The 18,367-nt window shown below is 42.8% G+C and overlaps 1 protein-coding gene across 50 annotated transcripts in view; it reads right to left on the bottom strand.

Moving 5' to 3' along the window:
* Nucleotides 1-18,367, bottom strand: part of RIMS1 (regulating synaptic membrane exocytosis 1) — a 382,988-nt gene that overhangs the window by 167,568 nt on the left and 197,053 nt on the right. For 33 of the 50 annotated variants that reach the window (XM_053286835.1, XM_053286809.1, XM_053286810.1 and 30 more), the window contains 6 exons: nt 14,118-14,221; nt 12,217-12,327; nt 10,221-10,320; nt 7,002-7,125; nt 4,283-4,339; nt 3,399-3,445 (listed from right to left, as the gene is read on the bottom strand). In XM_053286835.1, the coding sequence (XP_053142810.1) occupies nt 3,399-3,445; nt 4,283-4,339; nt 7,002-7,125; nt 10,221-10,320; nt 12,217-12,327; nt 14,118-14,221 (543 nt within the window). The remainder of the gene's footprint in view (nt 1-3,398; nt 3,446-4,282; nt 4,340-7,001; nt 7,126-10,220; nt 10,321-12,216; nt 12,328-14,117; nt 14,222-18,367) is intronic. The other 17 variants (XM_053286849.1, XM_053286844.1, XM_053286859.1 and 14 more) reach the window with 3 other exon arrangements.

The following is an 18,367-nucleotide window of genomic DNA, read 5'->3' as shown; positions in this document are numbered from 1 at the left end:
TCCACCATCTGCACACCACTACAAGGCATTTTAAAAAACCCATTTACTGTATTTACTGGAATCCAACACTAGGTATTTTCCCCCAAGTTCTTTAATGTTAGAAACTGATAGGCTGTTTTAAATTCAGAGCCCTCTTCCTTTTGGGTAAATACAGATACAACTGGTATTTAAGCTGTATTTTTTAAGGAGGTCATCTTAAATTCAGAGTTATCTTCTACTTGGGTAAATATGGTAAAACACAAGCAGTTGATTCTCGGATGTGACAACAATTTCACTTGGATTCTCAGGTGTGCACACACATTTTTAATGGGACTCTCCGATGTTAGTCAAATTCAGGCATGAATTTAAAAAATCATTAAAAACCAATAGAACCACCTATTTCCTCCAAATTAAATGCCTAAGTCCTGAAAACATGTACTCCATCTGCGCAGCTTCTTAAAGCTTTCTTCCAAGCTATTCCAGAAATATAAAATAGGAAGCAGAAAAGTAGGTTAGTGTTCCCCTTTTACCTGAAGGCAAATATTAGATTCCTCCAAATGAGGATGGAACAATGTTCATATGGGGAGCTTCAATTCCTGAATTTTTTTGTAAATTTAGACCATGGAAGGAGCCATTTATAGCACTTTTTAGGATTTTTAAATCCCCACCCATTCATTAAAAATTAATGCATGCACTAATTTGCTTCCAATTAAATACACAGGGTTCTATCATCCTGAGTTACATCTGTACCCAATTTCAGCAGATAGATAGATGAACAACAGTAGTAAAAGATTCCCAAAGAGGTAAAAGCACGATCTCTTTGATACATCACAGTGAAAATGTCACCACCCTCTGATTTATCCCACATTTCAAAATTCTGGGAGATGATGAAATGCAAACTCACCATTTGATTGTGATATGCTTACATACTAAATGATGAACACACCCCAAAGCCTGAAGTGTTTGTCTGACTCCACTCACAGTTTAAACAAGAAACAAAAATCCTGCATGATAATATTCCACCCAAACTAGGAGTTTTACTGAAAAGAAAACATCACTTGGGACCTTTTTGCATGATTGGTTCATGTAGAACCAAATCCTTTTCACAATGGATATCTGTGAAAGTCATCCAAGCAGGCATTGTGAGTATGGGTAAAGGATGTATGGCATCAATGTATTGTGGACTGCACCTACTCAGACTAATGGGAGAAATAATGGTGCTTCTGAAGAGTTCAAGTTTCTCAGCTCATGAAGTGAGGGTGTGTGCACCAAATTTCAGTAACCTCCCTGCCCTCAGAAGCATTCTGTGCCATCCAAATATAAGTCTCTGAGGGTTGCACAGTAGGGGTGTGCAATTCGGATTTTCGGGACCCGAACCGAATCACCCCTGTTCTGTTTTGTGCCCAAATATGGGCCATCTGAATCACCCTTGATTCGGTTCGGATTCGAATTTAATCCGAATCTGAATCCGAATTGATTCGGGGGGAAAAGGGGGCCCAGGGGGAAAATATTGGGGTGGGGCGGTAGTGCCCAATGGGTGGAAACTACCACTCCAATTTCAGGGGGATTGGGCAAAGGGCTGGTTTTTGGGGAATTTTTGAAGTTTTAGTGACTTTGGGGCATTTTGGGGGCATAGCATGGGATCTGGGCAAAAAGAGTAGGGTGGGGTGGTAGTGCCTAATGGGTGCAGGCTACCACCCCAATTTCAGGGGGATTGGACAGAGGGCTCATTTTTGGGGAATTTCTGAAGTTTTTGTGTCTTTGGGGCAGATTGGGGCAGAAAGTGGGGCCTGGGGCAGAATAGTGGGGTGGGGTGATAGTGCCCAATGGTTGGAGGCTACCACCCCAATTTAAGGGGGATTGGATAAAGGGCTGATTTTTTGGGAATTTTTGAAGTTTTTGTGTCTTTGGGGCAGTTTGGGGGCAGAAAGTGGATCTGCCCCAAAATAGTGGGGTGGGGTGGTAGTGCCTATTGGGTGGAGGCTACCACCCCAATTTCAGGGGGATTGGGCAGAGGGCTGATTTTTGGGGAATTTTTGAAGTTTTGGTGTCTTTGGGGCAGATTGGGAGCAGAAAGTGGATCTGCCCCAAAAGAGTGGGGTGGGCTGGTAGATAGTGCCTAATGGGTGGAGGCTACCACCTGTCCCCAATTTCACCCGTCCCCTCAGAAGTTTTTCTGAAGGGATGTTATTCCCTTATTTTCTGAGGTGTGAATTCTCATTCTATGATAGCCAATGAGATTTTTTTGAATTAAACAACTCTCATGACCCCACTTTCACTTTTTCACACTCTCATTTACTAAGAATATGATGAATGGATCAATCTAGCACACTGCACCTTATGAAGAAAAACCTCAGAAATTCACCAAAATTCAGCCTTCTGCCCAATCACTCTGAAATTGGGGATGGGTGGTAGCCTCCACCCATTAGGCACTATCTACCAGCCCAGCCCACTCTTTTGGGGCAGATCCACTTTCTGCCCCCAATCTGCCCCAAAGACACCAAAACTTCAAAAATTCCCCAAAATCAGCCCTCTGCCCAATCCCCCTGAAATTGGGGTGGTAGCCTCCATCCAATAGGCACTACCACCCCACCCCACTCTTTTGGGGCAGATACACTTTATGCCCCCAAACTGCCCCAAAGTCACAAAAACTTCAAAAATTCCAAAAAAATCAGCCCTTTGTCCAATCCCCCTTAAATTGGGGTGGTAGCCTCCAACCATTGGGCACTACCACCCCACCCCACTCTTCTGCCCCGGGCCCCACGTTCTGCCCCAATCTGCCCCAAAGACACGAAAACTTCAGAAATTCCACAAAAATCAGCCCTTTGCCCAATCCCCCTGAAATTGGGGTGGTAGTCTGCACCCATTAGGCACTACCACCCCACCCCACTCTTTTTGCCCAGATCCCATGCTATGCCCCCGAACTGCCCCAAAGTCACTAAAACTTCAAAAATTCCCCAAAAAACGTTCATGAGCCGAATCACCCGAATTTTTCAGCCCCGAAATTCGGGTTATTTGGCTGGGCCCCGAAAAATATCGGGGGGCATTGGGGGTGATTCGGTTCGGCCCCGAATCACCCGAAATTGCTCGTTTCGGGCACAGATCAATCTGTCCCCGAAATTTTTTGCACATCCCTATTGCACAGCCCTCAGGGACATTTATTCGCATGGCACAGAGGTGCTTCAGGGGAAGGCGAGATCTTCAAAATTCTCCCCCGCTGTGGAAGTACTACCACAGCATTAGTCTGGAACTTTTCATAAGTGTTGGTGCAACACTGTTGCACTGGTGCTTCATTAATCTGAATGTCAGCCATTGATATCACAAATAGTTTTAGACAAAAATGGTGCTAGCATTACTGAATGAAACCTTATAAACAAAATATTGTTCCAATTTACGCATAGTTAGGAATGAATACTCACTAGACTCTAGTGGAGGATGAGAAGTCTCGGGAATTCTTGGAATGTCACTAAAAGGAACATATATAGAGAAAAATTAGAAATACCTGAAGTGCTATGCCACAGAAAAGATACATGGACTTTCAATGCCATAACCATCATTAATTACTGTATTCTCCTTGATTAATTCCAATGAGGAAAAGTCCTCACACTTTCATTCATGCCCTTGAAAAATCCCAGACCTGTGGGGTTTTTTGACACATCTGCTAGACATAATTGTCGTTTTTACTTTTATGCGCCTATAAATTTGTTAGAAAAGATGCCATTTACAATAGTGGGAACTCACTACCTTTAATGAACAGATATGAAATAGAAGACTAATGTTTATTTTTTATAATGCTAATATGAACAGCAACATCAGTAATGAGCAGCATAATGTTAATATTGTGGTTGGAGGTTCCACAATATTTGTGATATCAACACAAAAGGAAAGCTGGAAATGAAAAGGGAAAGCAGTTAACTATAGAGAGGATAGCTGGTTTTGTGGTAGCAAGCAAGAATTGTCCCCTTTGCTAAGAAGGGTCTGCCCTGGCTGCATTTGAATGGATGCATTTGAATGGGAGACTACATGTGAGTACTGGAAGATATTCCCTCCAGGGGATGGGGCCACTCTGGAAAGAGCACCTGCATGCTTGCATGCAGAAGGTTCCAAGTTCCTTCCCTGGCATCTCCAAGATAGGGCTGATTCCTGCCTGGAACCCTGGAGAAGCCACTGCCAGTCTGGGTAAACAGTATTAAGCTAGATGGACCAATCGTTTGACTCGGTATAAGGCTATATATATGATCCTACAGCTAGTGATGTTGGTTTCCCCCGTCCCCAGACAAATGACACAAACAGTATAACTCACTAGAAGTTTTTATACACACGTCTGAAGGAGTTTGTTGAATGAAATCGATGAAAAAGTCTTACAATCACAAAAAGAAAAGGAAAAACAATATAAAAAGGATTAACCAAAAAAATTTAAAGGAATACATTTAAAGGTTTAAATTATGCATTGAAACTGACAGAACACTCTAGATTGATATGCAGATCCTAAACATTCTACACTGAAATCAATGACATAAACTTCCTACATTGCAATTAAGGACATATACTTCCCACTTGTAACTCCAACTTCAGAAGGCCCCTTTACAAATGGAACCCTTCGTTTCCAAACTTTTTTTGGAGATAGTAATTGATTGATTGTTTTTTCAAACCCATAGCAAAGGGGGGGGGGGAGCAAGAAAGATCATGCCTGATATCTAAATTAATTAAAAGCTTTTCCCAGTGCTATGGGGAAAGCATGGGTATAGCACCTATTCTTTTGAAGAGTTCCACAGTAATGGTGGTGCTTGCATGGTGAAGTTCTAGGATTTTGCCTTTGCTTGGAAACACCATGCCTGCTGAAAATGTGTCTGTGAGGGTTGTGTAATCCTCAGGAACAGAGGCGGATTAACGTAGTAGCAAATGTAGCATTTGCTACGGGCCCCATGTTTTTGAGGGCCCCGCATGCCCGGCTTCCAACTGGGAATTAAAGTTAAAACTTTACCTGTTCTATTTGGTCCATATTAGATAAAATATCCCTTTTCTGCTAAATGTGCCTTTTAAGAGAATGCCTAGCACAGCATCTGTCCAGTGGCTGTTGCTGGTGCCTACCACATTTTTCTTTTTAGAATGTGAGCCCTTTGGAGACAGAGAAGCATCTATCCACTGTTTATTTTTCTATGTAAACCACTTTGAGAATTTTGATTGAAAAACGGTATATAAATGTTCACTGTTGTTGTAGTAAGTGTGAGTTTGTGGCTTGGTCTCTCATACTCCAAAATATAGCAAATGAAAAAAATTGAATTACTTTACTATGCAAGTAAATAATTTATGTTTTAATATTTATGTGCATTTTAAAAAAAATTTAGGGCCCCTTTATAACATATGCTACAGGCCCCGCACTAGCTTAATCCGGCCCTGCTCAGGAACACATTTTTGAGTAGCACAGAGTGCTTCTAGGGTTGGGGGGAGTTGTTGAAATCCTCTCCCCAACTTCATGAGTGGTGGTGCTCAGTTAGCTGAGCTCTTCAGAAGCACCAGTGCTTCTCCCATAGCATTGTTACTTTGTTAATCTGAATGGATATTTTCAGTTCAAGTTGCCCTCATAACTTAAAATTTTAAGAGAACAATATAATCCACTTTCTTTCACCAAAGTTTTAGAATACCTTAATAATATATAATATATATTATGACACAATAATACTCAGAGAGCACTAAATGCTATCATCAACTTATAGTTGATCACGATATCACATGCAATCTTTCAGGTCTATCAGATTTCTTTTTAGTTGAATCATTGCAGTTTAAGAATGGCAGGCATCTTTCTGAGAAACAGTCTATGTATTTTGCATTTTGAGATAGGTGTCGCAAGTTTGAAATAAAGGGCAGGTGATCTTGCTAGCCTTTGTAGAGACGCTTAGGCATGGCATATGTGGAGGATGTACCTATGCCTAGAGTCTAGGGCTGCCAACTCTGACTGAAGCTATTCATGGAGAATTTTCATGGAAAAATTCATCCACAATTTTTCACAATATCAAGCCACTAAAATGTCCAGTATTGTTTCCAATAGTCCCCTGGAGATTTGATGCTGATTCCTGCAGACCAGACTACTACTAGAGGCCGCTGAAAAGGCTTTGAATTGCATGATGTGGACTGGGCCCTTCCTACTGAGCCTTGCAGAAAGGACAAGGTCTGTCCCACGCAAGCCAAAGTCTTCACAGAGGCCTTGAATGTTCCCACACACGACAATACATTCAGAACGGCATAGCGTTTAAGGAACTGGAGTTAGACAGGGCTACAGAAAAATACAGTTCTCAAATTTCCGACAGCAGGCACCTACTCTATGAGATGTCTCTACTCTGGTATTAGAGCACCTGCCCATCCCCCCATTCATGATAACCAACACAACAAGGGTTTTAAAAGCCATAATTTAGTACAGAATACAATTCCTACACTGAAATGTATATTATTTTAGAGGAGTATTTCTAAGGATGTGCATGAACTGAGGTTCGAGCACTGGTTCAGTGCTGCGGGGAGTGGGAGCAGGAGTCAACACCATGATGACCACGCAAATGGCACCTGTGGATGCACAGATGCCATGTGTGTGCTGGCGGAGGAAGCTGCATTGTGTGTGCTGGTGGAAGGACCTGCTCTCCTCTTTCTTAAAGCTCCTACTCCCCTTCTTGTGGCTCTGAACCAGTGCTGGAACCTCAGTTCGTGCACACTCTTAATTATTTAATTATTTCTAAAGATGTAATGCTCTTATATGTGCAGGCATGTTTCAAAACACTTGAAACTGGCCTGCTGTTAATTTACTCTCTAAAGCACCATGTATATAGACAGATATAAATTTTTAAAAGCAAAGTGAAAGAAGATATGAACTTAAAAGTAACGTGCTTATCAATATTTGGCAATGTGAATTTATCCTCCAATAGCAATCAAAAAGAGCTTTTAGACTAGTTAACAAGTTACAATCTACATACATACATAAAATGAATTATGAAATACAACATACATTTAAAAACAAGCTGTTTAAACCTTACCCAATAGGCCTCGAAACAATAATTTCAACTTGAGGTTCTGATTTTGATTCTAAAATAATGTTGTAAACTTCTTCATTTGTAGCTCCTGGAAGGTGTTTACCATTCCATTCTAGAACTTCATCACCTTGAATTTTTAAAAAAGGAGGGTTTCTTTCTTGTTGTTCATATTATTTTGTAAATATAAGCACTCACATGCACGCACACACTCATGTACACATACATATATACAGTGTTACTTTCTTTTCCAGGCTAGATATATGGGTGTGGGTTGAGAGGCAACAATACCTTGGAATAAAATAAAGTTTCCTTTTAGCAGAAGATGTTCTTTACATCAAAGTTCCGTGCAGCTCAATTTCACTACAGTATATTCTACATTAACACCATAAAGTCAGATACATTAGCTAAAAGAAAACCCCATTCATTCCTATTGATCCAAAGAGGATTGCAGAGACTCACATGTGCATTACTATTGTTTTCTATTAGGACTCCTTCAGTGCACAAAGGGGACTGTATGTTCTCAGTGGTGCTCTTACCCCTGGACTTCAGGGCCCAAGTCCAGGGCCTTCACAGCTCCTGGGGGCCCCAAATCCTCTTTAGTCTGTCCTGGGTGGTGTGGTCACCCAGTGGAGCATGATGATGCTTAATGTGCAGGGGAGGGGGCCTCCAAAGGCCTTTAGGTCCAGGCTCCAAAATTACCTAGGTACACCTCTGTATGTTCTACTATATGCTGAAGTTTCTCTCTGCATAAAGAGAATGGGAAGCAATGAGATATACAGAGTTCTAGTTTGCAGCCAATGCCCCAAACCAGAGCTCTAAAGGCAATTTAGGGCACATATGAATCCATATATATATATATATATATATATATATATATATATATATATATATATGATTTCTATACCGCCCTTCCAAAAATGGCTCAGGACAGTATACACAGAGAAATAACAAACAAATAAGATGGCTCCTTGTCCCCAAAGGGCTCACAATCTAAAAAGAAACATAAGATAGACACCAGCAACAGTCACTAGAGGTATTGTGCTAGGTGTGGATAGGGCCACTTACTCTCCCCCTGCTAAATAAAGAGAATTCCATATATCAGCAGAATTCCACATTTACTTCAGTAGAGGGCCTCGGGCATGCCCATTTATTTGTTTTTACATGTATAACCTGCTCTTCCTCCAAGGAGCCCAGAGCAGTTTGCTTGAGTTTCATGGCTGATTGGGGATTTGAACTCGGGTGTCCTGTGTCCTCGTCCAACACTCTAAGCACTATACCACATTGCCTTGTTGAACATTGCTTCCCCTTCTGAAGTTAACAGGATTCACCACTCAATTGGGTGAATCTGCTTAGGATCAAGATGTCAATTTTGTTCAAGAAAGTGGTTTGTTGTTATTGTCAGTCTCTGCATGAATACGAAGAAGTATTCTTTTAAATTCTTTATATACTCCTTTTCTCTGTTTCTTAAGTAAATAGCTTCTAAGATCAATCTATTATTACAAATTTAATACTATATAGTTTTTGTGTTATCTTGCTCCTATCACATTACATCACATTGCCTATATAGCTATAGTAAACTTTGAGAAATCTGTACATATTGATACAGCAAACAGAAGTACTACAGGGCTTCACAATTAGGGATGTGCAAACTGATTTGAGTACAAATTGATTTGTACCCAAATCTTGCTGATTCAGGCGATTTGGAGACAGAACAAATCACCCCTGTGGTCCACTGGCTAGATTTGGGTACAATTTGAATCACACCAGATTCCATTTCAAATTGATTCAAGATTCGAATTCCTCTTATTAATTTTCCCAAATTCCCAGCTTTCATTTTAAAAAAAAGCAAAAAGCTAAGCTCTAGCTCTTGCAGAAGTGGAGTTACAGAGCAAAATGTGTGGTCCACCCCCCACCCCACCCCACCCCACACACATACCTGCAAGGCAGTGGGGCACTCAGTTTATTTTTTAGGAATATTGAAGTATTTAGATTCCTTGGTATCTAACAACTTTTCCTCATAATGAATCCTTATGAATCACCTTCATTTCATCATTTTGACTGTCATGGGACAGTGCCAACAATTGCCATGTGTCAACTACACCACACACACAGGGGTACTCAGTGTATTTTTTAGGAATTTTTGAAGAGTTTAGATTATTTAGTGTCTTCATTACACACCTTCATTTCTCCTGTTCATTTTGACCTCACTGCTTTGCAGGTGGGGAATTAGTGGCATCCCATGTGTCAACTACCCCCCAACCCACAAGCCACTGGGTATTCAGTTTATATTTTAGGCATTTTTGAAGTGTTTAGACTCTTTGGTGTGTAATGAATCTTCATAGGGATTCATTATGAGGAAAGGTTATTAGGAATCTAAACACTGGTGGGCCACTGTGTGAAACAGGATGCTGGACTAGATGGGTCTTGGGCCTGATCCAGCAGGGCTGTTCTTATGTTCTTATCATGCCAAAGAGTCTAAATACTTGAAAAAATTCCTAAAATGTAAACTGAGTAGTAGCCCACTACCTTGCAGGTGGGATTGTGGTGTAGTTGGCACATGGCAGTTGACAGTTGGCACTGTCCAATGACAGTAAAAATGAACAGATGAAATGAAGGTGTGCAATGAATCCTCATAGAGATTCATTATGAGGAAAAGTTATTATACACCAAAGAATCCAAACACTTGAAAAATAGTGACTGCACATTTTACTCCATAACTCCACTTCTAAAAGGGCTAGAGATTAGCTTTAAAAAAGAAAGGAAGGAAGGAAGGAAGGAAGGAAGGAAGGAAGGAAGGAAGGAAGGAAGGAAGGAAGGAAGGAAGCAAGAGATCCATGTTATGGTTAGGATAGGGTGATTTTGATTCCCCATTATTTCCTATGGCGGAAATATACAAAACCAGTAAAAACTAAAAAAACACACACATTAAACATCAACCAAGTGCCCTACTGCCTTAAAGTTTGGGTGGTAGGTGGCACCCATGAGGACCTACCTATCTCCCAAATATGGTGCTCCTAGGAACTTTATAAGTGATCCAAATCAATCTAAATACAAATTGAATTTAATCAAATCTAAATAGAAACTGAGGGGATTCAGGGGGACAGATTCAGACACAAAACAAATCAGGGGTGATTTGATTCAGGCACAAATCAAATAAAAAAAATCAATTTGTGCACATCCCTATTCACAATATTAAGAAAAAATCATTTCAGTTACTGTTACCTGCTCTTAGATGTCCCACCACATCAGCCAAGCTACCTTTCTTTACTTTGGTAATGAAGGCACCAAGTCGTCCCAAATCAGTCATTTTCCCTCCTACAACCTAAACAATAAAAGTGTAAGTTTTCAGAACACACCAAATGATATAGTAAAGAATATCAAGGAAACTATTGCAATACACATGTGCACTGTATGTATCATGACCTTCTGACCATAATGTTTACATAATATAAAACATAAACCTTAAATGCTTCAGAATAAGAATACTGTCTCCCTGGGTAGTTTATATTGTTTTTAAGAGGCCTGGAATGCTTCTGTAAACCCTCACATTCATGATACCAATCAGCTTGCAAAGATTCTGGCTTCGATCCAAGGACCATGCTGAGTGAGTTGAAGGCACTTCCACTTGCACAGGAGGAGTGAAACTCTCACACAACTCTTTGGAAGAGCTGTTTTAGAAAGCTGGTGACCCTATAGAGGTCACCATAGTTTGGAGTGAAGGAGAATCAGTGGCATACCACAGTGCCAATGGAAATGCCTTCTACTCAGACAGTGCAATTGTTGGAGCCAAGCGCTCTCTCTTTCTCTCTCTCTCTCTCTCTCTCTCTCTCGTCTTAAGTCTGATTCCTTAGGCAAATACACCGATACAGTGGTTTAACTTGGGGTTTACAATGGCAAATTGCATGCTTGTGAAGGATTATGACTACAAATATGCATATGCCACTTTTCAAAAGTCAGAGTGGTTTACATAGAAAAATAAATAATAAAGTTGATTCCCTGTCTCCCAAGGACTCACAATCTAAATCTAAAAAGAAACACCAAATAGACACCAGCAACAACCATGATGTTGTGCTGGGGTTGAATAGTCATATCACAACTCCCGTTAGGACTGCCATGGTATTATAAACATTCTACCAATGTTTTGAATTAGAGCCCAAGTTAACTGAGCTCTGTTGTGGATCTCGAATGAAAATAGATGGGAATCCCTGGGTGCTGTTAATGCCCATGTGAGATCAGGAGCCCCTGTCCAGTATGAACTCTTCTTTTATAATGTGCAAAGCTCAATTTGAGCAGCTATGGAAAGTGGCAATATGCACCCTTTGCTCTTAACTAGCAAGCTTGTCCCTGAAGATGGTCCTGTGCAGTGTTCCCTCTTTTCTTTCCATTTGTGGGCAGAATGAGCTTTGTTCTGGGCAGAAGTATCAAAGCAGTGTGTGCACACGTACATTAGGAACAGAGTCTTCCTGATTCAACCTGAGCGGGATCTAAAAAGCAACTGCGCAGACAGTTTTTAAAAAAACTTGGTCCATGTGCGCATGCACACGCTTTAGAGGAAACACTGGTCCTGTGACTTGCTGTTTCCCCTCTGTCTGCTAAGTCATTTGGAATTCACCTACCCATATTTCTGAAAATCAGGATTTCTCAGGGAGGAAGAAAAAAAGTCACAAAAGTCTACTGCATTCAGAACTACTTATTGGCAAATTAGAAGTAAAGAGCCCCTGGTGGTGCAGTGGTAAAACTGCTGCCCTGTAACCAGAAGGTTACAAGTTCGATCCTGACCGGGGGCTCAAGGTTGACAGCCTTCCATCCTTCTGAGGTTGGTAAAATGAGTACCCAGAATGTTGGGGGGCAATATGCTAAATCATTGTAAACCACTTAGAGAGCTTCCAGCTATAGAGCGGTATATAAATGTAAGTGCTATTGCTAAATATGTGCACCCTTTCCTTCATAGGCATTGGTATTCCTCTGAAATGGAAGAATACCAAGAAGGCAACATGGATTATATTTCCATTTTACTACATGACTTGGCTTAAGTTCTTTCCCCATTTTTCCACTTCCAAATCCTACAGCAAAAGATTGAATAAGTACCTTGAAGTGGACACATCACCCAACACTTATTCCCCTCACTCATCCTGTACACAAGTTTTATCTCTTCAGATTCTAGGCTACTGCTGGATGAATGGAAATAAGCTTAAAGTAAAATCCCCACAGTACTTACTTTCAGTCCCAGTAATGCACCTGACTCTTTTGGCATGGTTGTTTTCTTGTTGAGAATAACACGTCCAATTAGGCGATCTCCCTCTTTAGAAGGTTGCCACGTTACAGGATGCTATTTTTTTTAAAAAAATTATATATGAAGGAAAAAAGTGGAGATCTCTTACATGCCAATCGACTTTGTTGAACAACTGTACTGTGGTCAAGCCATCTTTTTTAAGACACCTTTTTAAAGATATGGTAATAGCTATGGGCAACTGTTTATATACATATTAATAGGCTGCAGGCTGCTTAGATTGGTTATAGACTTGCTTGCTGTCTGCAACATAAAAATCACATCCTTTTCTAATATCATTGTTCTGTACAGAAATGATGAGCTAGATCCAGAAAAACACAACTGGAGTTTCACTCATTAAGTGAGGCTTGCCCACACACTGCTCACTGCAGCTACCTGTGCCTCCAGAAAATCCACTCCCGAGGGTCAGAACAGCATGGGATGGAATGGGGTGCAGGAGCTGCTGCAGGAGGGAATAATCAATAGAAATTGGAGGGGGGAGCATTAAACTAGTAGAACTGACTTTCCACTCACTTGAGGATATGCTGTACCCCTCCACTGAGACAGCGTGATGAGGCGGGGGCAGGGTTGTGCCCTTAGCACGTGAGGCAGGCACAGCGCTGCCATCTTGCCTCCCCCCACATGGGGCCAGGATCGGCCAATCGGGGAAGAAACTGTCCCCATTCGGCCCAGTCGCTCTGCAGCATGGCAGCAAGGAGGGTTGCTGTAGAGGGTTGCTGCAGAAAGCCCACATGGATGGGACTGGGCCGGGCAGCGATGTAGCGGCGCCAGAGGGGTGAGCCATGAATGGATAGCCAGTCACTAATGGGGCCAAGTAGGATTTTTTGGGTTCGCATCGGATTGGCACTAGGTCAGCCTTTTTTCGCCTACGTCTCACTGAGTCCTTGGGGTTTGGGTCATAGGTAGGCATTGAAGGTGTAAACAGTCACTAGGCAGGAGAATGCAGGTCTGGGGTAAACAGATTGATTAATGCTGTTTGGCCAGAGGACAATTTGAGGTGGGGGGGAGGGACAGCTCTTCAGGGTTTTTGTGGCCCAGAGGGTTGGGAATGGCCCTGCCTTGGGGGATGGTTCGGCTCACCACTCAGAGCTCTACAGCTTGTGGGGGAGGCAGGCATATCACCCTCCCTTAAGCAGGTTGATTGATTGATTGATTAAGTGCTGTCAAGTTGGTGTCAACTATTAGCGACCACATAGATAGATTCTCTCCAGGATGATTTAATCAGTTCCCATAATCAAAATAAATAATAATAAACATTCATTTTAACATATTAGTTCATGGCTTTTTAAAATGTGCAACCAGACACAAAATGTGCAATTCCAAGAAATAATGTGCAATTCTAAAAGAACATTGTGCAGCTCAAAAATTCAAGTCATGCAAAAGTTGCATTATGTTAGATGATGAAAAAATGACTGATAATGAGAAAAGTAAAGTATCTTTTAGAAACCAGACCATGATCAAGTGTATCAATTTCTTCTCCCCCTGCCAAAGATGCATCCCACAGACTCCACTGTTACTCCCAAAAGAGTCTTCATCAATGAATATTACTCTTCTACAATAGAGCTGTCATATTCCCAGTTCAGAGGATTTTCTCCCACACTATGTAGGCTTCTAAATGTGATGGAATATGACATAGGCTTCTAAATGTGATGGATAACAACGTATGGGCTGCACAGACAAGGAATAAGCACAGTTGTATGTTGTTGCAGAAGCGCATGCTACATACACAAATTACACTCACATACCATTGTGCAGTTCTGAATTTACAATGTTAATTTTTTTTAAAGCCCTGCTAATAATGCCCCAGACCTATTTTGCATATTTCTTACCGAGCTAATTGGGGATGTCTCCCTACTGTGCCACGTGGCAGGATCCAGCCAGTAATAATCCAAGTCACCTGCAAAATATGTGAATGGAAAGAAATGTGTAATCTCTTACACAAAGAAAGTGATACGAATGTGTTATATCTGTAGGCAGAAATCTAAAGTGAAATAGTTTTCTCAAGCAAATGCACTGACTGCATCAAACAATATTAAACATTTAACACCACCACATACAGTTCCTTTTTTATGCAGAACTCCTGCATCAGAGTCCCCATTAGCTGAGTTGATGTTTTGCTGTAAGCTGATGAAATTGCTAATGCCAGCTGGCATCCAGAATAATACTGTATGAGCACAATGTGGTAAGGGCGATTTTTCAGCCCCCTAAAAGTAAAGTGTGCCTTGTGGGGATACGAACCAGCAACCTTCTGTTTGTTAGTCAAGCATTTCCCCGCTTGGCCTCCCAAAAATATGTCCCTGAGAACTGCAGGACCTTACAACCATGCAAGTGTTCAAATTCACAGCACTTGGGAAGTTCCCACAGTTGAGAGTGTGTCTATGGCATACAGATACAGAGCACTGTTTTTCATATAGAAGGTCTGAGACACTTCCAGTGAAAGGAATTCCTAGATAATAAGGTTGGGAAAGGCTGTACAAGAATCCCAGAGAGCTGCTGCCAGTAAAGAGTAGATCACAGTGAGCTAGATTCAGTGAGCTACATTCTGACTCAACTTGTTGGTTCAGACAGTGTCGAGGGTTGTGGGACTCTCGGGGGGCATATTTTCAGAAGGCACATTGGGCTGCAGACGGAAGGGGGGATTGAAGATAATTGCCCACCAATGGGCAGAGAGGAGTTTTAGGATCACATGCTCTCTCCTCTCCTACTTCCTCTGCTTGTGTGCTACAATCCCCTAGCTCCAATCCTGGTTTAGAGAGCAAGCATAACCCATAGTTTGCTGGTTCAGATGAACTGGCAGCCCATGGCTGTCACAAACCAGTAGGGGTGTGCACGAAACAAATGCTGCTATTCGATTCAAGGTTGAATCAAATTGCAGAACCATTGAATTGATTCATTGAGAACAGCCGACTTGACAAATCACCCTCAAATCACCTGAATCGATTTGGGTTATTAGAGTGCCATTTTGAGGCCCGTTTTGCTGGAAAAATGGGCCTCAAAATGGCTCTTTCCCCGGGGAGAGATGGTCTACCAATTGGGGTTGGTGGTAGACCAGTACCCTGGAGACCAGTCCTCCGAGGCAAGCAGACACTCAACCCTGAGTGGAGGGCTGGTCTACCCGCCAACCCCAATTGGTAGACCAGTCGAGTTCTCCCCAGAAAAAAGTGCCATTTTGAGGTCCGTTCTAGCAAAACAGGCCTCAAAATGGCATTTGAATCATCTGAATTGATTCAAATTCAGGGTGATTAGCTTCAATCCCAAATTGGGTCCTCCATTTTGAGGGCTATTCGATTCAAGGATGAATCTGTGAATTGCCCCGTGATTCAACCCGAATCAATTCAATCTCCAATCAAATTGCATACAAACCAGGAATGGGGCAAAAGACCAATACAGACAAGGAGAGAGGGGAAAGGGCACATGTTATCCCCAGGCTCCTCTCTCTGTATGTAATGCTATGGTGCAGCATTACATGGTACAGCATTACATCCGAACCAACAGACTGAATCAGGACATAGATCCATCTAGATTAGTGTGGCCTACTCTGACTGGTAGCAGTTCTCTAGGATTCTTGCACAGCCTTTCCCAACCTTATTATCCAATAACCCTTACAGATAGAAGTGCCTAGGAGCAAACCTTAGACCATGGACACTATCTCAGCTGATGCATATTTGGAGTGCCAGCATGCTTGCTCTTGTGCTCACATAAGGGCTGCTCAACATGTTAATCTGCAAATTGTTACAGAAAAGGAAAGCTCTTTCTTTGAGCATTTTCCTCCAAAGAAAACTGATTCTGTAAGGCTGCCCTGAAGATCCCACTGCTTGGAGAAGGGAGGAAATAAAAGCAACAGAAAAGACAATGTAATAAACAACAGTAGTATTAATAAGGAATATGTAGCCATGAAAAGGAAAAATCCTCTGTGGCTTCTCACACAGAGGCGTAACTAGAGAAAACGGCACCCAGGGCAAGCACTGAAATTGTGCCCCCCCGCCGCCCCCCCAACATACATCTGACTGACACCCATGTGTTTTTTCCTCACAACAACCCTGTGAAGTTGGCTTGTATCTCAAACATCAGAATTATGATGCAATGAAAGATGATACATCCTACATTACACTTAGGTTTTTCCTCACAACAACCCTGTGAGTGACTGTATGTATTTTAACAAAACGAAAACCAAGGACTCCAGAGTAATTCGAGGGACTAGGGTGATAGTGCTAAAGACCCCTTATTCTCCCGCTGTTAAAGAAAGACTCCCCTTTTCCAAAACCTCACGCTATTTACACCAGAAAAGGTTTCAAATGGAGGGGGAAGCAGCGAGATTGAAGTGGGGGGGGGGGCCCCGCAAGTTTCACCAAGCGGTTGGCGTTGGGCTGCTCGTAGATGATGGGGAAGCAGCGAGATTGAAGGGGGGGGGGGCAGCCGCAAGGGGGTTGGGCTGCTGCTGCTCGTAGATCATGTAAGGCTGAGATCAGAAGGAAGGAAGTGGCAGAACGGGCGGGGAATCGGAGATTGATAAGAATAAGAAGACTACACGACACGACAGAAGAGCAAACACACACCTCGTTTTGACCACCCGCCCGCCGAATCCTTTCTTGTCCGTGCCGCCGGGTGTCCATGTCCTCCTGCCTGCGCCTGCAGCCCCAGCCCCAGCAACGACGCTCTCCTCCGCGACCGCGCCATGTGCAGGCGAGCCGAGCTGGGAGGACGGACGCACGCATGCGTAGCGCGACTCGGCACGCCGGCCGAGTCGCGCGTGCATGCATGACTAGAGACCCTCCCTCACCCTGGCTGGCAAGCCACTAGAGGGCCTCTTTCTGGCTGGATATAAGTTCCGTCGTGAGCCAAGGCAAGGCAAGAGCATGGAACTAGGCGCCCGCCGCGGTGCCCGCCAGAAAGCCAGACCAGCAAAGCAATGGGGGGGGGGGGCGCGGGCGTGGAAGGGACCGCTCGTGGGGAGGGGGCGCCGGAGAAATTTGTATTTAAAAAAATTAAAAAATTTTTAAAAAAAAAATGGGATCTGGCGGCGCCCCCCCCCGTGACCTGCAAAGATGGCGTGCGGGGCACGTGCCCCCCCTGCCCCCCCCTATAGTTACGCCTCTGTTCTCACATGTATTAAACAAATACTGGTTTGATCAAGTGAGAGAACGCTTGAATGGTTGCTCTAAGTGTCCTGGTTAAATTATAATAAGAGTAAGTGAAAGGAGCAGACAGTGTAGTGCTAGGTATGTGCACAAAACCAGTTTGCCCGGTTGGTTCAAATTCAAACCTGGTTCGGTACTAGGAGGGGGAGGTTTGGTTTTGCTCGAACCCCCCCTGGTTTGGTTTGAGTTTGAACAGTTTTGAACTTGTTTGAACCGGTTCAAACTTCCAAAGGTTGGTGGGGTGGTAGCTGGCACCCATAGGTACCTACCACCCAAACCCCAAAGCAACTGGACACTCCTACAATTTTTTATGAATTTTTGAAATATTTTTGTTTTGCTCATAGGGTATAATGGGATACTGGGTTTTGTTGTTTATAACAAGAGTAAGTGAAAGGAGCAGTACCCCATGGGTTAGCAAGTCAGTACCCCATGGGTTAGCAACCCATGGGGGTGGTTGGCACCCTCTTTGCACTACACCACCACTCACTCTGGGCTACCCCAGCACCACCCAAGTGCAGTTATGGGGCTGCTGAAACCTCCATGCTTCTTTATAGAGAAAAACCTTAAAGACACGTAAACTTCAAAAATCACTTAAAAATCAGCACTTTGCACAATTGCTTTCAAATAATTCTGATAGCTTCCTTGCCCCCCTTGGGCACTACCACCCACCACACTCTGCTCTAGGCCACCCCTTTCCGCCCAATGTGAAGCTATACATTTGCTGCAATCCTCATTATTCCCTATAAGGAATTCAAAAATACTTTTAAAATTCACCAATAACTGGATGAGTGTCCGATTGCCTTGGGGTTTAGTGGGTGGTAGGCACCCCTGGGTGCCTACCACCCACCCCACTTTTGTGCCCCTAGGCACTCCACAATAGGGGATAATGGGCTGGTTCAGGTCCCATTATACCCTATGAGAAAAATAATTTAAAATATTGC

Source organism: Hemicordylus capensis, chromosome 1, assembly GCF_027244095.1.
Source record: "Hemicordylus capensis ecotype Gifberg chromosome 1, rHemCap1.1.pri, whole genome shotgun sequence".
NCBI classification, from domain to species: Eukaryota; Metazoa; Chordata; class Lepidosauria; order Squamata; family Cordylidae; genus Hemicordylus; species Hemicordylus capensis.
Note: the sequence above shows the minus strand (reverse complement) of the source record. Positions and strands in the feature narration are given on the sequence as shown.